General features: G+C 56.7%; 5 protein-coding genes across 5 annotated transcripts; 4 read left to right on the forward strand and 1 right to left on the reverse strand.

Annotated features, from left to right (window-relative positions):
• Positions 1-1,891: 1,891 nt before the first annotated feature.
• Positions 1,892-3,507, forward strand: GLRG_10247 (glycosyl hydrolase family 71; the record flags this gene model as incomplete). The annotated part of the gene is made up of 3 exons (XM_008100932.1): positions 1,892-1,969; positions 2,049-2,692; positions 2,757-3,507. 3 exons carry the CDS (start codon positions 1,892-1,894, stop codon positions 3,505-3,507), a joined length of 1,473 nt encoding a protein of 490 aa, XP_008099123.1.
• Positions 3,508-4,654: 1,147 nt separating this feature from the next.
• On the forward strand, positions 4,655-6,159 carry GLRG_10248 (xaa-Pro aminopeptidase family enzyme; the record flags this gene model as incomplete). The annotated part of the gene is made up of 3 exons (XM_008100933.1): positions 4,655-4,846; positions 4,906-5,833; positions 5,912-6,159. 3 exons carry the CDS (start codon positions 4,655-4,657, stop codon positions 6,157-6,159), a joined length of 1,368 nt encoding a protein of 455 aa, XP_008099124.1.
• A 150-nt stretch (positions 6,160-6,309) lies between these two features.
• GLRG_10249 (chorismate synthase) lies at positions 6,310-6,961 on the reverse strand (the record flags this gene model as incomplete). Its single annotated transcript, XM_008100934.1, has 2 exons — positions 6,310-6,612; positions 6,692-6,961. 2 exons carry the CDS (start codon positions 6,959-6,961, stop codon positions 6,310-6,312), a joined length of 573 nt encoding a protein of 190 aa, XP_008099125.1.
• A 485-nt stretch (positions 6,962-7,446) lies between these two features.
• GLRG_10250 (biotin/lipoate A/B protein ligase) lies at positions 7,447-7,980 on the forward strand (the record flags this gene model as incomplete). Its single annotated transcript, XM_008100935.1, has 1 exon — positions 7,447-7,980. One exon carries the CDS (start codon positions 7,447-7,449, stop codon positions 7,978-7,980), a length of 534 nt encoding a protein of 177 aa, XP_008099126.1.
• Positions 7,981-8,550: 570 nt separating this feature from the next.
• GLRG_10251 (lipoyltransferase) lies at positions 8,551-9,548 on the forward strand (the record flags this gene model as incomplete). The annotated part of the gene is made up of 3 exons (XM_008100936.1): positions 8,551-8,997; positions 9,114-9,209; positions 9,321-9,548. The coding sequence occupies 3 exons, from the start codon at positions 8,551-8,553 to the stop codon at positions 9,546-9,548; spliced, it is 771 nt and encodes a 256-aa protein (XP_008099127.1).
• Between the last annotated feature and the right edge of the window lie 14,761 nt (positions 9,549-24,309).

Below are 24,309 nucleotides of genomic sequence, written 5' to 3' on the forward strand. Positions count from 1 at the left end.
GGACGGCGATGACAGCCAGTAAACGGCCTCTCGTGTATGCGTTTCGACGGGATTCCGACACACTAGCTGCCATGATGACGTGCCGCGCATCTCCTCGCTCACCATGTATGCGCAGTTCGATCGGGATTCGGCGCCACCTTGTCTGACCCTCCTCCACAGGGCTGGACATGTCCCTCGAGTATGCACGTCTCTGACTGTTCCCGCGAGCGTGGTTGGCCGAGACTACGAGGAGACTACGCGTGACACGAAGCCCGAGGGTGTCCTGTGCTGCCTAGCAGTGGTGGGCTGTCACCCTACCTACAGGTAAATACCTAGTATGTTGTTGTACCCTCCCTTACCCTTGGAACCATGTCTGTGGTTCAGGTGTGTGAACATGGGAAGATGCACGGATCGTTCCGCACTCATATGGACGGCCGAGTCATGCTATGTAGACACAGCAGACGAACCCTTTGGAATCTCTACTGAGTATCCGTAACCCTTCAAGTCTTGGTCTGTGGTACGGCTGCTGTGTCAAGAGCCTAAGAGCGCGCCGGGCTGACGGACGGTTGCTACGCTGCAAGGACCCGTCCACAAGCGAGCATGCTACACGATATAACGGGCAGGGGTTGTGCTGTCATTCTGGTCTCTTCCGCACGTGTAGACCAGGGGAGAGAGTACAGGGGTTGGTTGCGTGAGAACCGAAAATCCTTTGGCGCACGCAAACCAACCAAGGGAGAATGAGAATGAGGAATACTGGCCGTCATGCTCCGGATAAGCAGCCCTGGGATGACCCCGGCCATGGCTGACAAGCCTCAGATATCCAACGTGCCACCGACAGGGCTTAGAGACGGCGCCACAGGCCGCTCCGACGGGAGGCCAAAGTGGCTACGAATACCGTGCTATTGGACGACATCTTCCACTTTTAGAAACAGACTCTCGGGTCGTATCGTTCTGCTGATCCTTCCCGACTTCGTGTTCAACCGCCGCCACGAGTAGGCGATTCCTTCGACAACGTCATGCCGTCCGTATGTCGTCGTTACGATGGATGTTGGCGGAAAACCGCCTTTCCCACGCTCGTGCTCACAACCGCCACCTCGTGAAGAAGCCTCTCTCTCTCTCTCTCTCTCTCTCTCTCTCCCTCACCGCCGTAACCACACGTCTTTTTCCGTGATAACGCATGCCAAGCTGAGTCGGGCGAGGCAATTTCTCCCCCGGCAAAAGCAGATGGACTAAATTGCCCGTCTTGGTCCTCTTTGCGGAACGCAGTGCATTCTCACCGTAGCTGTGCGGCACAACAGCACATCCAAGGGACGAGAAATGCAAACACCAACGGCGATTTGACAAGGGCCACAGGAACCAGAGTACGGTGATCCACTCAGAGTGTCCTGTGTAAGCACGACTGACGGCGCCTCACGCAGCGAATTAAACCCCCCCTTCGCTGTTCTCAAGTTGCCGCATCAGGTAAGCGCCCTTCGCAACCCTGCAGAAGACGACCAAAGTCCAGTCAACGAAAGGTTTGTTTAGGGTGAGCCGCCTTCGCCGCCCTCAGCCACTACTTGCCAGTTTCTTCGCCTGCCTACTCGGGCGTTCTCATGATGGAGTCAGGCACTCATTGTGCCAGGGGTCAAACAACGTTGATGTACGGTACTCGGGGGGCGGGGCGGCAATGTCGCCGCTCTGTTGGTAGGCAGACGCCGGCGACATGAGAAGAAGTCCAAGGCACCCACGCCCCCCTCTTCGAGTGAAGGTGGCCCACGATACATAATACTGTGGCCATGGCCATGTCTCCCTGCCGAGTGGTTATCTTGTATGGTATTTACCAACTCGGGGTCTTTCGTTGCCGATCAAACCTTCACTCGACGGCTTCGTCTGTGAGTCAAGCAACTCCATCGCCAACCTCACGTCCGTGACGATGAAGTTCATCACCATTTGCGCCGGTCTCCTGGCCGCCGTCACGCAGGTCCAGGCCTCTGTCGTCGCACACTTCATGGTAAGATCACCGCCCTCCCTGTATTAGTCGGGACGCTTTTTGACCCCGTTGCGAGCCGGCCACTAACACTCAACACCAGCTCATCAACACCATGAACTACACCCTAGGTGACTTTGAGGATGACTTCAGACTTGCAAAGGAAGCTCATATCGATGCCTTCGCCCTCAACATGGGCTTGACGGACCCCCATACCGCCGACGCCCTGGTAGACGCCTTCACCGCCGCCAAGACCGTCGGCTTCCAGCTCTTCTTCTCCTTTGACTACAACGGTGGCTACGTCGGCGGCAAGCCCTGGCCCAAGGAGACCATCCTCGCCATGGGCGAAGAGTACTTTAGGCGCGACGAGTACCACAAGTACGCCGAGAAGCCCGTCGTCTCGACATTCGAGGGCACCGAGAACGCCGAGGACTGGATCGAGATCAAGGAGAAGACGTCCGCCTTCTTCATCCCGGACTGGTCGTCCATCGCGCCCGACAAGGCCCTGGAACTGGCCGGCGGCGTCGCGGACGGCCTGTTCAGTTGGGACGCCTGGCCCGTCGGGAACCAGGACATGACCTCCAAGGGCGACGCCGCCTACGAGTGGGCCTTGAAGGGGAAGCCCTACATGATGCCCGTGTCGCCGTGGTTCTACACCAACCTCCCCGGGTACCACAAGAACTGGGTCTGGCGCGGTGACGATCTCTGGTTCGACCGGTGGACTCAGGTCATGGAGATCATGCCCACGTAAGTCTCCCTTGTCCAGGCCATTCCGTGCGGACCCTCAATGGCTTACCCTTTTTTTTCACAGCTTCGTCCAAATCATCTCCTGGAACGACTACGGCGAGTCCCACCACATCGGCCCTCTCCGCTCCAACGCAATGGAAGCCTTCGAGGTCGGCAAGGCCCCCTTCAACTACGCCCTCGACCACCCCCACGACGGCTGGCGGCACACCCTCCCCTTCCTCATCGACAGCTACAAGGCCGCCGTCCAGCCGGCCATCAGGAACGAGTCCCTCACAACATGGTACCGCTCCTCGCCGGCCCTCGCCTGCAAGGACGGCGGCACCACGGCCAGCACGGCCGCCCATTCCCAGAATATCCTGACCGCCGCCGAGGTCGTCAGGGACAAGATCTTCTACTCGGCCCTGCTGACCTCCGCGGCGGAGGTCACCATCTCCGTCGGAGGCCGGTCGCAGAAGGGCATCTGGACCTCGACCCCCGAGGGCGGCAAGGGCATGTACCACGGCAGCGCCCCGTTCCTCGGCACCGGGGACGTCGTCGTCTCGATGACAAAGTACGGCATCGAGATGGCCAAGATCGAGGGAAAGCCCATATCCAACGAGTGCCCCGGCGGCATGACGAACTGGAACGCCTGGGTCGGCGCCAGGGACGCGCTGCACGTCGAGGACCCGAACCCCGCCACCCCCACTCAGACCGGCGACGGCCCCAAGAGCACGGCGAGTGGCGACGACGGCTCGTCTGCTTCTTCCTTGTCGCGGGGCAGCCTCGTCTACATCATCGCTGTTCTTGCCTGCCTGACCGTTGCTGGCGTGGTGTGATGTATTTTTGATCACGAAACGGTACGACGCGCATGTGCGCTACAATGTCGAGATAGGGCCGCGGCCTGGATACTCGTATTTGAGGCGTCGTCCAGGCCAGACGGGGACCTGATTATGACTCTGCTATGGGGTCGAGAACAGCTCCGTGAGTACTGCCTTTCGAGCTCCTGAATCTATCCAAATGGCTAATAGATTGCCACGACAGAACACACCAGAAGTGCTTTTGGGTGCACGATTGTTTTTTCGGAGGGTTTTTTTTTTGTTTCTTTCGCAATTGTTTCACCCGGTGCTGCTCTTATGACGGTAAGTTTAATGAGGGGTCTTGGGCCCGATGAGAGGGACTTCAACCTCGATGATGCTTGATGATATTTTTTGGTGATGCTTTGTACTGTACGATATTTATACCCACAGCTAGATGTCCAGATGAGATGGCCCGACGGTTTTTGAATTAGCCTTAGAATTACATAGAGAAACAGAATTGCATGCCTGCTCGGAATCCCATGATAACCACCGTGATTTAACGTCCTGTTTTCGGTTGGCGGCGCATATCCATGTGTGCGTCTTATACGACGCGGCGAGGTACTACTTATTCTGCGTCACGTCTCGACAGGGCTGAACTGGTGAAGATCAACATCGGACTTATGCTAGGCCATATTATCTCTCAGACAAAATCCCATGCTACTTCAAGCAAGCCAGCACGATGCGTGGCATCTGGCCACTGAGACATCTCATGACGAGAAAGCGAAGAGAGTACCCCATCGCGCGCATCTTGGCCCGAGATTTGTAAAGTCCCTTATCCCACCTCTTGGTTTGTGATTGGCCACACAATATTATTGATGCAGATCTCATTACTACAAGACATTAGTTTTCACTGCATTTTTAACTCCCCTCAAGACAATGTGCCGGTGTCAGCCTGCTCGTGGGGTCAAGGTTATCATCGAGCAACGAGCTGCCTTTCCGGGCATAGATAAGCACCGCACCCTCGCACAGCGGGTATCGGATCCGGCGCCGCGGACGTCATCCGATCTCGCATCCTTCGTCTCATTCCTTGAAACTCACCACCCCCTCTTCGATCTCACGATCGCTCATCCGTACTCCCACCTCAACTCGCATCGTGAGATCGGGACGCTCATCCACTCGAGTGACAATGCATTGGCTCACCACCGCGCTCATCCCGGCGGCCGCCCTTCTCTGGGAGCCCGTGGCCGGCGACCCATCGCCCAAGTACAACCCTCTCCCGCCCCTCCGCGAGCAGGCCCGCATCCAAGACGCGTGGACGGCGGAGCGCAAGGCGGGCATTCCCGCCCTTCTCAAGAGACACGGCGTCGACGCCTGGGTGGTACGTTGGAACTGCGCCCGACGAGACGCTTCTGGGACCCGCTGACACGTCCCCTCCAGGTCAGCCAGCGCGAGTACGCGGAAGAGACCGTCTTCTGGTCCCTCAAGCCGGCGTCGACCTTCTCCGCCCGCCGTCGCACGACATGCCTCTTCCTCGCCGAGCCCCTCGCCGCCAACTCCTCCGAGGGCGCCCTCCCGCGGCAGCCGGGTTGCATCGTCGGCTGGACCACGGACGTCTGGGAGACCCTCAAGGCGCAGCTCGAGGCCGCGGACCCCGCCACCGTCGCCATTGACGCGCACCCGGAGATCGCCTTCGCCAGCGGCCTGCACGCGGGCGAGTACCAGGCCATGGCGAACGGGCTGGGCGGGGCGTGGGCCTCGCGCATGGTGGTCAAGCCCGAGATCGCCGTTGAGTTCATCGCCACCCAGCCGCGGTCGAAGCTGCCGCCGTACAGGGAGGTCATGGAGACGGCGTGGGCCATGATCGCCCGCGGCTTCAGCGAGGCGGTCGTCGTCCCCGGAAAAACGACGACGGGGGATCTGGAGTGGTGGTTCAGGGAGGAGATCCTGGCGCACAACTTCACCACGTGGTTCCAGCCCAGCGTCAGCGTCGTCCATCAGGCGCTGCCCTGGGACGCGGAGACGAAGACGGAGGGGGCCGCGGGCGAAGATGCCGGGGGGAGGGTTATCGAGTATGGCGACATGCTACACGTTGATTTCGGGTTGACTGCCATGGGCCTGAATACCGACACCCAGCACCTGGGGTACGTGCTTCGTCCGGGTGAGGAGGACGTTCCTCGGGGCTTGAAGGACGGGTTGAAGAAGGGGAACAAGCTGCAGGACATTGTGAGGAGAAACATTGCTGTCGGCAAGACTGGCAACGAGATGCTCAAAGCTTCCCTGGGGGAGATGCACACGGAGGGTATCCAAGGACGGGTCTATACGCATCCGATCGGAGACTGGGGCCATTCTGCGGGACCCCTCATCGGTAAGCCATGTCTTGAGCAAAAGCAACACCCCCCTCATCAAGTTCCATTTGTGTCCTGAAGGAGCTGACCCGGCACAGGTTTGACAAACATGCAAGACTACGTACCAGCATCCGGCGAACTGGTCGCCGTCCGTAACATGTGGTTCAGCGTCGAGCTGCTGGTGGAGCACTATGTCCCCGAGAGGAACCAGACGCTGTGGTTCGCGTTGGAGGAGGATGTTTACTGGGCCGGCGAGGAGAAGGGATGGCAGTGGGTGTACGGGCGGCAGGAGGAATTCCACCTGGTCAAGGCTGTGAAGGAGCACGAGACCATGGAAGAGCTGTAGGATGTGTGCCACAATCACCACAGATCTGGCATGCAGTGGAGAGAGGGACACAGAGAGACGATGGAATGCTTGCCGAAACCAAAGAGGGGGATCTACCATGACTTTTTGCTTCTAAATGCCCATATTTACAACGTCCCAATCCTGAGTTCCTCACGCCTTGCTGTTTTCCCGCTTGATCGGCGGCAGCAGGCTCTTCGTCACCTGTCTGGCGTGTTGCGCCATGGTCGCGCCCAGCAGGACAACGGCCGCCGTGGCCTCCACAATGGAAATGGCGCGGGGCACGACGCAGGAGCCGTGGCGGCCCTTGGCGGCCAGAACGCCCTCTTCCGAGCCGTCGTAGGTGGCCGTGGTCTGGTTCTTGCCGATAGCGACGGCGGGCTGGCTTGAAGGCGACGCTGAAGTAGATGGGCGCGTCGTTGGAGATGCCGCCTGGATGCTGCCAGAGTAGTTGGTCTTGGTGGGTCAGCTTGGAGCGCGGGATGTCCATGGTGGAATTGCCGTAGTCCCTGGGACCCTGGTCCTCGTTCTGCACGAGCAAGCCGATCGGGGTGCCAAAGGTGATACCGAACTCGGTGCCGCCCTGAATGACGACGCGGTCCTTTCTGTTTCGGGGCGTGATTATGGAGCTCTGGTCGGGCTGAATGCCGGACTCGGTGAGGGACATGCTGGGCGGGAAGCCATCGACGATGACGCCGACGGACTTACCGTGGGACTCGCCGTAGCTGCGCAAGGGGGGCAATTGCGTTAGTCCATCGTGTCCACGAGACGAACTGGAGGAATTGAGCCGGAGGAGGCGACGCATGTCGTCGCCACGAGGTAGAAACCGAACGCCGACATTGTGTGGCTGGCGGTGTAATTGATGCAGAGAGGAGGAGAGGGTATATGGTACTGCGGGTAAGGACCTATGCGGGGTGGAGGGGTCTTAATGATGTAATTGAATTGCCCCGTTAATGAGGTGGATCTTGTGTTTACAGGGGTGGCCGCCCTAACCAATCGCGGCTTCTGTTAGATGCAATTGAGTGAGAACTTCATCTCAACGCTTCACTCATCCCGTCCGCAATCTCACTGACACGCACCAGGACTGCCGTCCCGCTGGTTGATTTTATCGAGAAATTTGCTCTCTTACGCATTGGTGAAACTAGACTGAACAGGGTCACATCTGCTGCATCGTTCGTTCCCAACTTGCTCATCATCTTCCTATAAGGGGCTCACCAAAATGTCCTCGTGAAAACCACCACAACTCAGACTATAGACCGCTCTGCACACCAACAACCGCCAAACGTCACAATGTCTTTAACAAGCTCAATACCGCGGGTGCTCTTCCGTACTAGGCCGTCAATACAGCGGCAAACCCACCGCCGAACCCGCCTGTTCTCCGCCCTTGCCGCCTCACCGTCGTCAAAAACCCAAGTCTACATCTCAACATCGCGCTCCCCTTACACGAACCTCTCGATCGAGCACCACCTCCTCCAGACGACACCCTCCGGCTCTACCGTCTTGTTACTCTACACAAACCGACCCAGCATCATCGTCGGCCGCAACCAGAACCCGTGGCTCGAGGTCAACCTCCCCAAGCTCCAATCCCTGGGTCCCAACAGCGGCGGCAAGGACGTCATCGACCTAGTCCGCCGCCGCAGCGGAGGCGGCACCGTCTTCCACGATGAGGGCAACGTGAACTACTCCGTCATCTGCCCGCCCGCGAACTTTGACCGCGACACGCACGCCGAGATGGTCGTCCGCGCCCTGCCTAGGAGCGGACATCGGGAAGAATACACACATATTACTAACCTCAGGCTTATAGGGAGAAAATTCAAACGATAATGTGCTGCACCTGTGTCAGGTAGCTCCTAGCAATTTTCTAGCCGGCAGACTCACTTATGTCCAATGAGGCGTTTGTAGGGAGGAATCACATACCAATGTGCTCTGTCCCTATCGTTCACCGCTACCACAAAGACCAGCCCCCAGAGCAGTCCTGTAAAAGTTAAGAGATTATCCATTCGAAGCGCTTCAACGATCCATTTCGGCCGAGCTTCACGTGGTCACCGGCCACAAAAAAGAATTGCGATTTAGCACGTACAATATATCTTTACCCCCGAGCCTAGACAGTCTATACAAGGCCTTTGAGAGGAGGGCCCGTGGGGGATGGAGCCAGACCTTTTCAAAGGTAATTCTTCGTCTGGAGAACCTCGGACGCGCTAGTTAAATGAGGTCTAGATGAAAATTACCGTAGGTACTATACTTGGATTGCACCTCCGCCTAACATTCGTACGAGGGCCTCAATTAATGAACTAGGCTCAATGAGCAGTCGCATGTGTTAATTATGCATCGTAATTCGACAGGACGACTTATTATGGTCTACTCGCGGCCGTGAACTGCCGGCACGACATCGTCATGACCGTCCCGCCCCCCTCGCCGCCGCCGCCGGAAGCCCCCGCCGAGGCGCATTCCGCGGACGGCTCCGCGCCCAGAGCGACCCCGGCAGCATCGTGCGCCAGGCCGAAGGCTGACGCGGAGAACACCTTCAAGATCTCCGGCTCGGCGTACAAGCTCACGCGGCTACGCTCGCTCCACCACGGCACCTGCCTCCTGTCGTCCCCGAACCTCCCGCGCATCGGCGGCTTCCTGAGGTCGCCCGCCGAGCCCTTCATCAAGGGCCGCGGCGTCGAGAGCGTGCGCTCGCGGATCCGCAACGTCGGCGTGGACGACACGCGGACGTTCGAGGACGCCGTCGTGAGGGAGTTTGGAAAGATGTATGGCGAGTTCGACGTGCGGGCCGAGCTCGGGGACAAGGATGCCCAAGAGGAGGAGAAGATCCGGAAGGGGATGAAAGAGCTGGAGGTAAGTCGAGAGATCCTGCCAACCCCGCTCTGCAGTGACATTGCTCATCTTTTGTGGCTGCGACATGTCCGGAGCGAAAGCAGCCAAGAAACTCGATAGACTAATGCGCAACGCAGTCCCGAGAGTGGATCTACGGCCAGACACCTCTTTTCACCTTCTCGACCCACCCCTCGGAAGACGACCCCCGAGAACGTCCGCAGCTTCCGGGCAACGTAAGTAAACTGCTCTCTTGCCCTCCTGAAATCACAATTCCTTCCCGCCTTCACCACCCTCGTTCCCCTTCTTCGAACCATCATCTAGCCAGATGGGCTGACCCGTTGCAGTTCAACCTCACATTTGAAGCCCGCCATGGTCTCATCCAAAACTTCTCCCTGTCCGGCCTGCCGTCCGGCGGGGGTGCGAGCAGCCTCTCAGAGACCATGGTAAATGCCCAGATCTGGGAGATTGACGACTGGGTGCGCCGTCTCAGCGCAGGCGGGTTGAACGGAAAGGACGCCTCGACCATTGGAGAATGGCTGAACTCGCTCCTAGGAAAGAAGGGTTACGAATGAGTGCCAATTAATTGGATTTGCTAAGCACGCCGAAAGATGAATCAGTAGACCGTGTACGATATGCTTATAGATGGTTGTATATTGGCTGTACAATATGGCACGCCATCAAAAAGCGTTATATAAGGTTGAAATATAGACTTGGTTCATGGTTTATGGAATGGGGTCAAGTCTCCCTTGTATTCCTTTGATGATATCAAGATGCTATCATTCTCAGTAGCATATACCGGTTCTGATAGCAACATTTCATCCATCCATTGTCCCCCAAAAAGGGAAACCATTCCCATCGAGGTCCTATGAAGGATGACAATGAAATGCGTTGCTAATCTGCTCTAATCTGACCCATGGCTCTCCCCGTTGGCCAATTCCCCCCCAGCTGGCCTGATATGACACTGCGTCCTCAAGCTTGATGACGATATACCAGTACCTACACGGACGTGCTCAATCGTTGGCACCTTTCGAATAGCACATATCTTCTGATATGCCGCACGCACAGGCAATGGGGTGCTCTTCCTGCCCCCCTAGTGCGTCATATTAAAGACGCCCCCCCCCCCCCCCCCCGAGCGTCCTCGACGCCTGTGCTGCGTCTCCGTGCTAGCAAACCAGATCTGCACCGTCGCGTGTCCGGACCAAGACACGCGCCGAGGTTGGATGATGGACCAGGCAGCAGGCTCAGGTGCCCGTCCCCGGCGCATGGCCGCACGTCCAAGGCATCCCTCAAAGACCAAAGACCTCTGGCGCAATCTCCAGGAAGCGTACCTCGCGCAAACCCATTCGATGTACAGGATCTCTCCGCCCCCCTCCGCAATCTCCCACTGTCCCACCTCCTCTCGCCCGAGTAAACGAGTCACGGAGTAGGGGGCACAAGCCGTAGGGATGGGACCACATTCGGCAGCAAGTCCAAGACAGACAGACTACCAGACCACGTAACGTAACCATATACACCAAATCAACCCGCATGATGTATCCCGGCAACAGGAAAGGATGCTCCGTTCGAAAAGGGGCCGTCCGAGAAACCCTGTGGCGCGCGGACACCGGGCAAGCGGGTTCTCTCTCGCTCTCTCTCCCACACAAGGCGCGTCATTCTCAGTAAAGTACGCTTCACACTAGCCCCCCCGATACGAACCTTACTCCCGGAGCCACCTCCGGCCTAGGAGTGTGATGCAGAGTACCGTCGATCCCCCAAACGAAAAAAAAAGAAGATCTGATTCTCAACTTTTCCATCTCGAAAGTAAGGGGGGGTGAGCGTGACGGGCGGGCATCGACGACTAAGACGACGGAACCGGGCCTTACTGAGGGCTAAGGGGAGGGGGTAGGCAGACTGCCGAGTGAGACATCTCCAATCAGGACTCCTCTGCCGACTCCAAGGGTTCGGCGTTGCAGCAGGGTCTGAGTAGTCCTGGGCTGCCTCGCCACGGGCTTGAATCACAATTTCCCTGTTTCCTCGTCCATGGTTTCCTCGTGTTTGTGGTGAGCCCCGCCTCTATCTCTCTCTTTCGCTCTCCCCCCATCTCGCGTTTCCTCGCCTCTGATCAGCCACACTGTCCAGCCGAAACAGTGTCTTGCGTATTCGTTCGTATGCCTGTCCCTAGTTTCCTCCTCCCCCCCCCCCCCCCCCTCCAATGCCCGCCTGCTCGTGTAAGCGCGCCACACCAACGTCGTCACACGCCGATGTCCAAGGGTACGACGGCAAGACAAGCCCGCCAGAACAAGACATATCAGAAGGAAAAAGAAAAGGAAAGAGACAGAGAGAGAGACGAACCCTGCGAGCCCAGTCCGCCCTACGCGCACGAGGTAGTTGGATCAACACTCCAATCACAAAACAGTGGCGTAGATAACGGACGAAAAGGAAAAAAACGAAAAGCACAAGAACGCCAAGGGCGAACAAGACAGACGAAAGAAGGTGTGGCTGCAGGACGCGACGGCCAAAGGGAAAAACCGGCGCCGTCCTACTTTCGTACTCGTCACTACTCTCGCAAGCGCGTCCCCTTGTGTATGTTCGATGAACGGACATGAATAGAGGCGTGAGAGAGAGAGAGAGAGAGTGTGTGTGTGAGGCTGACCAAGCACCAAGGCCGCGTCTCCTCCGTGGCACAATGCGAACCAACACAAGACCGGCGTTCAAGCCCTCAGCTCCTAAGTTCGTGGGCGGCTGGCTGGGTCTGGAATGGGCCCTATGAGCGCCCCAGACGCCGAGACGTCCGCAGCAGCGCGGAATGGGAGGCGTAAGGCAAAGAAGGACAGATTGATTGTGTGATGGTGGCTGCGTATCTCGACTCCCCGCCTCCCGACCCCCTCTTTCTTCTTATCGTCGTTGTCGTCGCCGTCGTGCCTTCACATGCGATTGTATGCGTCCTGCCACCACGGCGGCAACCAGTGGCACGCACATAAAACATCACCTCAACAAAATATGGTAGGCATTCACACCCTCCCCCCCTTCTTTTTTCCCCCCTTCGCTGCCTATCAGACACGCACAAGCGAAAGGGAAAGGAACAATAATAATCGCCTGTGCAGCAGCGTGTCCCGTTCGGTTGGGATTTCTGCAGTGACAGCGTCATCTGCCTACCCACATACGCAGTGGTCCCCATCCAAAAGCATCTTGGAGGAGGGGGGATGGAACCCTGATCTCATCTTCACGTGCGCAGGTGTCGGAGGAGGGGCGGGGAGAAAACTATTGTGACCCGGACGCTGGTCGGCCCAATCAGTGCGTAGGACGGTGATATGTTTTCTCAACCCGGCAAGGGAGAGAGAGGGGGGAGGGGGGAATACAGCATCATACAGGCAAACAACGATGAAATGAAATACCTACGGTCGAGGGCGGCGACCTCCCGGAAAGTCCCACCATACGGATCCTACACGGCCAAGAGATGCTTTGGGACCAACTAAACAACCAACCAACCAGATGGCCACCGGGGACAAAATGGGATGACGTGCAGGACGAGGGGCGCGCCCGATCACTGACCCAAGCGTGCGAACGCTCAGCAGCAGGCCGACATCTCTCGTTCAAAGCCTGCGGCAGTACCTCCGCCGGGGTTGATTGGAGGGTTGGCGAGGGAGAGAGGAGATGGATTTGGGCAAAGTCACTGTGAGGGCCGCCATCCTGCTCGTCCAACACCACCACCACCACCACCACCACCACCACCACTTTCCTGGTTGCTGCTAATCGCTGCGCGGCGAACGCGCGTGTGAGGATGCATGTAGGTGATCGGCCGAGTTTGGGAAGAGAAAAGGGAGGAGGAGGGGCGGGGCGGAGGCGTTCAAGATCACGCTCTCTCGTGTGTCTGAGCTGAGATGAGCTGATTCTTTCTGTTATTGTTTGCCTGTCACACCAAACCCTGGCCTTCCCCGGCCCCCCTGGTTGGTCCATCATCGTCCCGAATGCTCCCCCCTCCCCGAATCCAGTCTTTGAAAAGTAAAGAGGCGGCCCCAGGGCGCAACGCCAAAGACATGACCCAGCGCGGGTTGCATCGGGTCCCAGGGATGATCACAGAAACCACGGAGCAAAAAAAGAGTGACGGTGGTGGTGTCTGTCCTGTCCCCTCCCGATTTGATTCGTTTGAAGAGGACAGCCACAGCTACCGGCCGGGTTAGGACGGAGGTGAGGAGGAGGAGGGGGGGGGGAGCTGCCCGGTGTGTCAGGCCAATCGCATGTCCGGAACGCTTTGATATACAGATGCGAAAGGCCGAGAGGGAGGGGAGGGGGGGCCAGGAAGGCCGCGATGGAACGTCTCCTCCGGCCAGGGGCCAAATCGGTGTGATTCCTCGCAGAGTTCCCGAAGGAACAGCAGAAAACAGCCGGAGGAGATTTGGGGTTGTCGGCCACTCGGTGCTCTCTCGCTTTCTCTCTCCGCATTTTCCTTCCCCTCCTCCCCTCCTTTTTTTTCTTTTTGGGAGGGAGGGAAGGGGGGGGGGGGGGTGAGAATGAGTTTCTTACCCCGGATTCACGTCTCTGGCCTTTTGGAGCAGCAAAAAGGAAAAAAAAAAAAAGAGGCAAGGAACGGGGATGGTGCTTGAGAGGTGACGAAAAGCCGCCAACATGGCTCGCGGCGGATGAAGGGGATAAACCCTCCAGGTCGAGAAAAAGAGACTTCCGAGCCGTCCACCCCAGAGGTCACCGACGAGTCAGCCACACGGAGCTTTAGTCCGAGGCGATCAGCCCATAGCCTATTCCACCTCGTCCGCCTGATCCAAAACGAGCTACAAGCACTAGCCTCCACCTCGTCCTCCTCCTCGTCCTCCTCCTCCTCCCCCCATCCCAGATTGGCGGCCAGTCGCGATGAAGGTTGAAGGCTGAAAAGACTGAACAGTACGCGTTTGATGTGCAGACATGGTGGGCCGCCGGCCGTCGCTCTTCGCCGCAGCGCTAGAGGGGGGGGGGCGGCTACTTGACAATGATGGCATGCTGAGCAAAAAGGGACCAAGTGACGTTCAGACGCTCCGGGGGGGGGGGGGGGGGGGGAGGGGGGCAGACAGGTTTCATGGCTGTCACTAGTCGACGGCTTCCGTCAATTTCCCCAGACGTCTGATAATTTGACAACTTTTTCTTTTGTGTTTTCCCTTTCTCAGTCGTTTCCCACGAACTTCAAACCCACATCCGCCAAGTGTGGGGGAGGCGCGCAAGCCGCTAGGTGACCAGAGGAGGCCCGGGGTTAATCGGCACGGATAACACGGGGAAATCCTGTTGGGAGGGGAGGGATGGGAAGGACGAGCAGCGCACAAGGAAAAAAAGAAAAAAGAAAGAAAGAAAGAAAGAAAGATGAAGCTGGGGTAAATGAGCAGCGGATCGATAACGACGACGATCCTGCTGTCCACCTCTCCGTCTCCCTCGCACGAGAGAGAGAGAAGTCATGCCCCAATCGGCGATCCCGCCCTCTCCACTCGCGGGGGGTGAACAGAATGCGAGTCGCAGACAGAGCAAAGTAGACATCGGGTTTGGGCCGTATGCACCCGAGCCCGAGTTGATCGATGGCGCATCGTCCCAACCAATCTTGGATCTCTGGCTCGGGCTCGGGCTCGGCGTCGGCGGTCGCGAGTAGAAACGAACCGCTTACAGCCCGACGAGAGAGGGAGAGAGAGAGAGAGAGAGAGAGAGAGAGGGCTCGCGGGGCGAGGCTGCTTCTACGTATATTTTGCCTCGTGTGACGATATGAAGTTGAAGCACTGGGAACTGGGGATGAGTCGATGTACCCCGTTTGGTCTGTCTTGGCTCGCGTTGACCTTTGGTAAATAGACAGGAGAATAATACGTGGCTGGTTCATGTTCATGCATGTTGAGACGACGACGACGACGACGACGACGACAACAACTTGGGGGGCTGCGCTATCACACCCTGCGTCGCTTGGGGCGGGAGACCAAGTAAGCGAATGCCGCGCGCAAAATAGATTCAGAAAAGTCACAAACGGCACAGGCATGTTTTTTTCTCCCTTTCTCTTTTTTCCCACAGGGCGGAAGAGAGGAACAACGGCGTTGGTTCGACCAAATTAAAAATAAATAAATAGCCGGGGAACCGGAGGGGGGGGGGAGGGGGGGGGAGAGAGATAGATACCAGAAAAAGCGTCGACACCCGGCACTAACACCAATGCGGGACGGGCAAGCGAGCACGAACTTTGTTTTTCTCTTTTTTTTGTAAACTTTTGTTTTTCCAATTTACCTTTTTTTTAAGCACTCTCGTCTGGATCCCCCTCTAGTTAGCTTAGCCAGGCTCCTCCGGGGCGGATCAAATGCTATGAAGCGGACCCGGCCGTGGTCCGGATGGACGACAGAGTCTCAAGAGGGGGGAGGGGGTCGACGATGACCATGACAAAGACCCCTGGCCTACCCTTTCTCCGCAACCCGACGGCTAGGGGCTCGTCAGTCTGGACCGGCCCATTGGGCGCGTCCAGACCACGCACCCCGTAGCCAAAAGGGAGGCCAGGAGGGGGGGGGGGGACAAAGCCCAGCAAGGAATGCCAAAGCGAAGCCATCGTGAGATTTGATAAATGTACCGTTCCGTGCCCTAGCCCAACCCCCCCCTTCCCCCTGTCGTCCTGCCACGTCGTCGTTACTTTCGGGTGCACTGCAGCGAAGCGTGCCATCGGTGTGCGTGCCGACGAGGGGGGCACGATCCGTTGCAAAGCAAGATCCGAAAGCAACCGCACCCGAAAGCCAGTAGGAAGTGCAGTATTAGTAGCAGCAGCAGCAGCAGCAGCGGCAGCAGTAGCAGCAGCAGCAGCAGCAGTAGCAGCAGCAGCAGCAGCAGCGGCAGCAGTAGCAGCAGCAACAGGCGGAGGCGGCAAACATCGTGAGCTTCACCTCTTGCTTCGGTGGGTCTCGCGAATCTTCTATGGAGACGCGGTAATGAGCGAGAAAAAAAGGAAGACGAGGGACCGGCGGGGAAAGGGTCCCCCGTCCGCTTCCTCGGCCAACCCCCCCCCCCCCCCTCCCTGCCCAGTCATATCGAAACTGGTTAGGTATCACACGGTGTGTGCTGTGTATCTGTAATTCGTCGTTTATGCCCTGGGTCCAGGCCCACGATGCACTCCATCTGTTTCTCCTTCACTCTGTTACTGAATTGGCAGAGGGCCCATATCCATTTACTTAGTGGCGGATCCGGCTGTTCGAGGCTACTTGCCCAAGGCTGCATCTTTACGTGGACTAGTCGCAGTATCCGTAGAGGAGTCGAATACATCGTGTGTTTTCACGACGTAATCAATGGGGTGCAACGCGGCCTGCCACAAGCGTCGGGGGCGAGGCGGTGCCGGCGGCCGTTTAGTTGGTGCAAAGATACGTGCAGATGCGCCGAGTCAAGAGAACGACATTGCGCTGTGACGACATCATGTATTGGACTTGCGGAACGACTGCTTCGCATAGGGTCGTCGAGATCTCAGCAGAGAGACGGGATCGCGGCATCGCGGCATCGCGAAGGACGGATCGAAAGAGAGAGGGAGAGAGAGGGAGAGAGAGAGAGAGAGAGAGAGAGAGAGAGAGAAAGAGAGAGATGCCATGGTGTCGTTAAGCGTTGGTCCGTGGCAGACCTGTCTCCAGGGGGGGGGGCATCCCGTCCAAGGTGGAAAACGCGAGGCATCTTTTTGTCAGGTATGCGCCGATGCATGCGCCCGATCTGATCTCATGTAAAGCTGAGACCGAAACGGTCCGGCAGAAACGAATAGAAAAAAACGAAGCCCCAATTACAATTCTTGCCGTCGGTCGTCCTCTTTCCACAGCAAGGTAGGCCTCGTTGACAAGACTAGGTAGATAGATCCCCCTCCCCGGCAGCGTGACGCTCCGGATATAGGGGGCGAAGTTGGAAATCGCCATAGCACGGACGAAATGGAAGAGAAACCCCGGAGAAACATTGTCATCTTTTGGCGATCCCGGAAGCCCGCATGCATGGGCCTTTTTTCCCCTCGTCCAAGCAAAAAGTCCACGTTTATCCACGGCCCGGCCGAATAGCGCCGTGCCTGTGAACGTGCCGGTCTGGTGTTCTGCAGGGACACCACATGCACCGTTGGCCGCTGTCGGCGCCCGCCCTGATGCAAAAGTGTGGACGTCGGACTGATTGACGGACAGATGAGGCCCGCGGCCCGAACGCCATCCATCTTCTGACATGAAGGGGAGAGAGAAGAACGGCCGACGGCACGCAGGTTCCGTGTCACCCTCCCTCTCTTTTCCCGAGACTGATATGACCGGCCGTTGAGGGGATGCTAGCCTGCATCGAGCAGTCGGGACGGAACATGCTGCTCCCAACTCCAATCACTTCTCGTTCCTGTCAGTGCTGCATCGTCGTCCATGTCGGTTGACTGACACTGTGGATGACCCGGGCTCACGGTACCTGCACTCTCATCACTCCTCCCTTGCCTCTGTTGTGGCCCGAAAGACGACTGCCAACCAAACGGACGACGAGGGCGTTGCTTTTTGTGTCATGATTTCCCAGACCTGCATTGCATGAGAGCGCTATCCGCCTAATGTGCGTGCAGATGCCATTACCTGAGGCGGACGAACCGACTTTGGCATGCCATTGGCAGCGCTCCATCTCACCTCACTCCCTTCCCCCTCTTTTTGTCTGTCCTGTTCCTGTCAGGCTAGGTAACAAATCGCTCGCACTTGAGGAAGGGGGGGGGGATGTTGTCCCAAGGTTAGCCTCTCCCCTCCAGTGCACCGATCGTGTTGATCTCCAAGACTGCCGAGTGGTGCAAGGTGCATGGGCGGTGGAGATATTCGGGCCTCAAGGAAACAAGAAAAGACCCCATACACCGTGGTGACCACGGAGGGACGACCCACACTGAGAGCGTGAAGCGTCCGTGTTTCCACTCGAGGCCGTCGACGTTGAAGGCATGGGCGGCTCCATGACCTGACTGCCCCTCAACGTCTCCCGCAGCCGTCCTTGGACGAGGATTGGGGCAAGGTTGGTTGGTTGGTAGTGCATCGGTCGAATAGGTATTAGTGTGTGAAGTGAGTGGCCGGTTACACGACGATCAATTTGGGATCTGGGCATTTGACCAGGCACGCCGTCTGGCGAGTCTTGGGCCGTAGGAGATGATGGTCCTGGAAAATCAGAAACATTCAAGGCATGATGCCGTGCAAACCGAATAGTGGAGTCCACGGCAGCAATACAATACCGATGGCGGCGCAGAGTTGTGATGCCGGCCTAGGTTTTCTGAACTTGATTTCTGGACTTGACTCACTCCTCAGCGACGAAGCAAAGGCAGTGCCAGGGTCCATCCCGAATCAACTGTTCGAAAAAGCCGACCGTGATCGATCGATTGATGGTGTGTCAATCCACTGATGCATCCACCTCTGGGCCTGACAGACGGTGGATCTTGTACAGGCCAGCGTGTAGTCATGGTGATCACTTCCTATATCGACACGGATGGGGGGGACGGCAGGTTCTTCGACCATCACCCTAAATGGGTCGACCACAGACGCCTAGCCAAAGAACGGCAATGGGTAGACCAGCCAGGAAGACAGGCTGAGATACCAATAGGGTGACAGCAAGGGTCCTTGCGGTAAAGCTAAAGCTGATGTCCTCTGCCATCATCGTTTCTCGCGAAGCTCGCAAGCACCAGGGAAGGCGTTTCAAGACGTACTCTGTCCAAAAGTATCCGTACACGCTACCTACATGGGCTGGAGAGGGTGAGGCCAGGTGTGTTTGCAGGGGTGGTAGGTACCAGGCCATCAAACGACAGCGACGCCAGCAGTGCCAAGCCAGGGTCGTGCAACTCGACATTGTGTGCGATCGAAGATGGAATGGAACGCCCGCATAGCCGTTGTCGAGTAGTTCAGAAGTGTACTTACATTACACTACTACCGTATACACCCACGGAGTACTCTGGCTGCACCCTGCACCACGTCGATATCTCAAGTGCTGGGCTGTATCATAGGGCGTTGGTCGCCTTGACGTAGCTACGCACAGACTCGACACTCACAGCACATGTGGCATGTGCTAGACGGGCGTGGTCGACATACATCTGCAATGGCTCGCCATTCCTTTTCGCTAGCCCGGGTTTGAGGAATCGCCAGGGCTTGCCGCATTAGGGTCTCAACTGTGGCGTCCAAGTCGAGCCCAAAAGGAAGCATGCAGAGACAGGAGACATGCAGCTCCGACGGCCCAGGCGACCAATAGGGGTTGCGAAGGGCACCCTGCATCTCCTAATATCCATGCCATCGATTGAGCCAGGAGCTAGCCAGCGTCGCATGTGTCTCTTCGGTCGAGCTGAGCACGTTGCAGCGCTTCAGAGCTAGCGACAAGCAAAACATGCGCCCAAGAGGGGAAACTGGACCAGTGCCGAAGAGCAGTTCCGTGAAGGAGTGCTTTAGCGGCGGCGAGGCATTTTCGTCTTCTAATTTTATGCCATCAGGCCTCTATCTATTCTGGCCTTGTCGCCACCAGTTGGTGGGCGGTGATTACAAGAGACGATTTCCCGTCCGTCGCCATCGATGTTGTGTCGGATAAAGAAAGACGGGACGAGCCCGCTTTTCATGTGCATATGCTCTTTGTGCGTCGCCAGGCCCCGGAGCGTTGGAAGGCTCGCGAATGCAGCAGGCCGCGAAGAAACGTCAAGAGGTCTGGACTTGGGTCTGTCGAGTCTCCGCGCCATCCACACGGGTCGGTAGGTCATCAACCACGATCTGGTTCAAGCCGCAGTAATGTGTTGTTGGTCATGGTAGGAAGGCGGGGTTGATTACATAGTAGGCGTGGTAGATAGACCTGGTCCTTGGATAAGTGGGTAGTTTAGTTGCCGCCGCCGCCGTCATTACCGGTACAAGACGCCAAGTGAATTGCATATGCCGAATGCGTAGCCCGGATGGTCGAGGTGGAGAAGAGCGGGAATTGGTGGGAACGCACGGCACGTTGCTGGTATGTAGTGTACAAAGTGTAGGGTGGAAGTTGGGCTCAATGGACATGGATCAATGGACTGTTGGACGTCAACCTGGAAAAGGCCGGGGGGGGCAGACGTCGAGTTGGGACTTAACGCGAGGCATCCGGAACCTGGGTGACAGGATGGAAAGCCTGTTGTTGCCACCAGATAACTGTGATGATGTCCAATGGCCCGAAACCGGATCAGTCTTCGGCCAGGTTGGGCCGTCGGTCCTCCGGTCGTGTGTTTGCGTCTGTGTTCCGTGAAAGTGTTGAATGCGTGGAACGAATAAAGTAGTGTGTGTATGTATGGGTCCCCGAGAGTGTCGTTGTAAGTCTCGGGTGTCGGAAGGGGCCAGCGTCACAGAGGGGATGTGAAGAAGACATGGGCGAGACAGTCGAGGGGGTGGAAAGAAGGTCGATGATGGGCTGTTTCTTTGTTCGAACCGGCGCAGTCTGTCACAGCCAGTATCGACAAGGAGGAATGTTGTCTCTGGCTGGCTCCCCTTGCGAAGAAAGGGTCCGATTCTGTCCGTAGTCGTACTTTGCGTGCCTGCGGGTGCGTCGTGGAGCTAGCAGGTACCTTAGCCAAGGTCAGTATGTAGGTTGGGTAGGCAAGGTAGGTTGGTAGCTACATGCCTATGGTCTTGGGACGGCGGGCGGCCCAACACACTTGACTCGGGCCGTATTTCCCAAGCAGTTGGGTGTTTTGGGTCTCTCCTTATCGCCGTTTCTCAAGCCAAACAAACAAAACACAACAAGACGAAGCTGAAAGAAGCAACGGGGTGGAATGTTTGTTGGTGGTGCCATGTACGGAGTACCCGGAAGGAACTTAGATCGTACCTCTGCTGCCTCATGTCAAGCCAAGGCAAGAGCGAATTGAGGATGAGAGGGACACAAAATAAAAATAAAATGCATGATAAAAACAGGGTACCTGCCCCGTCGTCGGCGCATGTCACGAAAAGAGGTGAGAGGTTCCATCGGGCCAATGACGAGTTGCAGATCATGGCGCGATAAGCTAAGGTACCTGACCGGAAGTCTCTCTTTCTCTTTCTCCGTGGGCCGTGGCTGCCGTCCATGTCCATGTCCCCTCCCCTGATCCCGTCCTGCGGTTCCACTTGGGCTACGTACCTTATCTACGCGGACGGCTGCCGATACGTACCTGCCTGCCTACTACTACACTAGTAAGTACTGTGTAGGTAGGTACCAACCACCAAGAGGTGCATTTTTCTGCTTGGTAGGCAGGTACGTACCTATGCACGTAGTGTATGATGCAGTATCCGTGGTGAGTGTGCACTACTGATACGCGCGCGTAGAGACTTTTTTGGCACGAGAGGCGCGTTTTCAGGGAGCAGGACGCCTAGTTTAGCTTTTCGTTTCTTTTCTTTTCTTCGTCTTCGAGTCGGCTCGCTTTGGCAGCCGCAGGCCCGCAGCACACTGGCGCCCAACAGCCAACAGCCATCACCCCTGTCGCCTGCCTGTCTTTCTTCTCCCTCCCCTCCGGCTCTTCACCATCGCCATCGTCACTACCGCCGACGGCATCTTCCCATGTGCTGCCGGGAAGAACAAGACAAGACAAGACAAGGCAAGACGGTAGGACAACGCACAAAGTCGCTTCACCAGTCTCACTGCTCTGCTGTTTTTGCCTGGGCTTGGCCAAGACACCACAGCCTGCTGCTCACCCGCTAATCCCTCCAGGGTCGTGAGTTGTGTCTCTCTCTCTCTTTTAACAATCGCAAGGCCCGCCCCAACGCTTCAGAAACCGGATCATGGTATCCATCCACCCGTTCGCTACGGCAGGCGAGAGGTTAATAAGACGGGTGATGCGACAGTGCAGCGCAAGTGTGTAGGTATGTACCATGTACGTCCTCAGTGGTGCGAAGCATGTGCGGCTGCTGGGATCCATCCGTTGTGCCTGGTTCCAACTTCCAAGGATTCGTTTCCTGCTTTCTGGACAGCTTCGATTCAAGGCGATCGAGATGGAGAATGAGAGCTCGTGTGTGGGGGGGGGGGGGGGGCTTTGGGCTTTGACGGAGCAAGGAACCCGAAACGTTAACACACAGCATTGCGGCCGCAATGGGGGCTCATCACCTGCAGGTAGAGTACGGCACGAGGTTGTAGATGGACCGTTGCTGCTGCTGCTGCTATCATATTGAAAATGATTGCGCGGATGGGAATGTCGAATTCCATGTGTTTGCTGGCTGCCACGCAACCTTTCCTGGCTCCGCATCACTAGTCGTACATGTGTGTGTCGTCTGGTCGAGCCGAAGCAAACCTGTGATGCCAGTCTTGGGCCCGAATGCTTAGATCTTTTCTTTTTTCCTTTTTTTTCTTTTCTTTTAATCTAATGCCAAGCGCCGCGCGGAAATGGGAGCGGCAACGCTCGCATGCATACAGATGGTGCAGCACTTGGCTGGATGGGGCTTCCGACGCTTGCCTCCCTAGGTAGATACAGTGACATGTAATAAGTCTGGGCTCACTTATTGGAGGTGGCACATTGTGTGGTGAGCCCAGACTTATTACATGTCACTGTACCGTACAGTGTGATGGCGGACGACAATGCGTTATTGGGAGGCGAGCGGTGATAGCGAGGATGGCAATGATGATGATGAGAGACGAGCAACTGATTGATTGATTGCCTTGGGACGGGAGCGAGGGCAACCGGGAGCAGAATCAGACATTGCTGCATGACATGTGCAGCATGAGGTTGCTCTGGTGGGTGGCATTGAAAGGATAGAATGTACGTATTGCTATTATTTTCCGCCTCTGATTTATCCGCCGTCAACGCATTGGACAGTGCTGTGCTGCGCTGTGCTGTGTTGGGCACAGTATTGAATATTTCTTTGATCAAATGGTTGTATATACGGATACTTATGCCGACCACGTACTCGGGGGCCTCGAGTAAGATGGATATCTGTAGATGCCGGGCTGACAAAGGAACAATCCAATCCAGAGAGAACGTGCCTTCCTTCCCATCTCGAGATGTATGTACGATGCACGTACTTTTTGTGTAAAGTACGAAGCATTCGCAGGTACTCCGTAGTGCCTACCTTTTCTGGACGTGCCAACCACTAAGCCGCATGTATGTAAGTACGGCCGGGTGTGGATTTGCTCATGCTCCCTGTGCTTCTGGCAGATAAGAGATAGGAGACGCAGTGGATTCGCCCCAGAGAGAGTTGGAATTTCCGGCGTTGAGCCTGTGCGGATACGCTATCCACTAACCTCACACCGACACGACGCCAGCCTCGATGCAGCAAGGGGCCCATATGAGATAGCTGCAGTCCTTATCGAAGCCAATCAAGAGGCCGATGACCTCGTCCAGATTGGCTCTCTCTTTCCCCTGTGCAATGTACATTGTACGTACCGCATCCCTGCACCATGACCCTTGTGTGTGTATATTGTTTCCCTTTTATCTTTTTCCCCTCTTCTTTCGATGGCTCCCGCCATCCCGTCTCAATCCTGCGCCTTGGCTGCGAAAAAAAAAAAATAGGATGCGAGGGAGAGGAAGAAGATGAAGAAGACGAAGAAGACGAGGCCGAGGAAGAAGGACAAGGACAAGAAAAGGATGCAATCCACTGTGCGCTGTTGTCCACGGTCTCTGCGTCTCTTGGCCGTCTCTTGGCAATCCCCATCAGAGGCGCATCCATCATCCCCGTGTAGTATTTGTGTCCTGTCCCGTCCCACAATGTTCCTGTTACCGTTGGTGGATATGCGAATACATCGCTCCACCAACAGGTTTTAAGACAGTATTGTTATTTATCTTGTTATTAATCTGTAGTATTATCGTTTCTTTCCTTACCTGGCCTTCTGCTAGAGTTATAACGATTGCGTTCACGTACATTTTCAATTTCATCCCTAGGTACCGAAGCACGACCCTCGTTTATGGTAACAGTAACAACAGTAAGAGTAACAGTAACCGTAGCAGTAGTTGCAGCAGAAGCATCAATTGAATTGGTGGGAATACGTCGATTCCTCACACGGAGGATACCGTATGTAGACCTAAGAGCAAGTCTAGCCTAGACTGTCCGTCCTGTCTCGGTATCCCTCTTCCTCTTCCCTGCGCGCGCAGACACGCGCTCGCGGTCAAAACCAGTCGCATCGAGCCAGTCAGTCAGCCAGCCAGCCCGCCGGCTAGCCGGCCAGCACTGTTCCCTCTCTCTCTCTCTCTCTCTCTCTCTCTCACTCACTCTCTCTTACTCTCACTGACACACACACACACACACACACACACACACACACACACATACTCTATCTCTCTCTCTCTTTCCCCCCCGCTTGGCACTACCTAAAAAACCCTCGTACTGTGCGCTATTGCCTCTTGCTTCCCACCCCTCCCGTTTCTACCTTACCCTCCCCCCCACCCCCCCCTCCTCTCTCCTCTTACCCCCCCTCCCCCCCCCCCTCCACCCTTCCCATCCCCTCCCGATT

Source organism: Colletotrichum graminicola (genome assembly GCF_000149035.1).
Source record: "Colletotrichum graminicola M1.001 genomic scaffold supercont1.58, whole genome shotgun sequence".
NCBI lineage: Eukaryota > Fungi > Ascomycota > Sordariomycetes > Glomerellales > Glomerellaceae > Colletotrichum > Colletotrichum graminicola.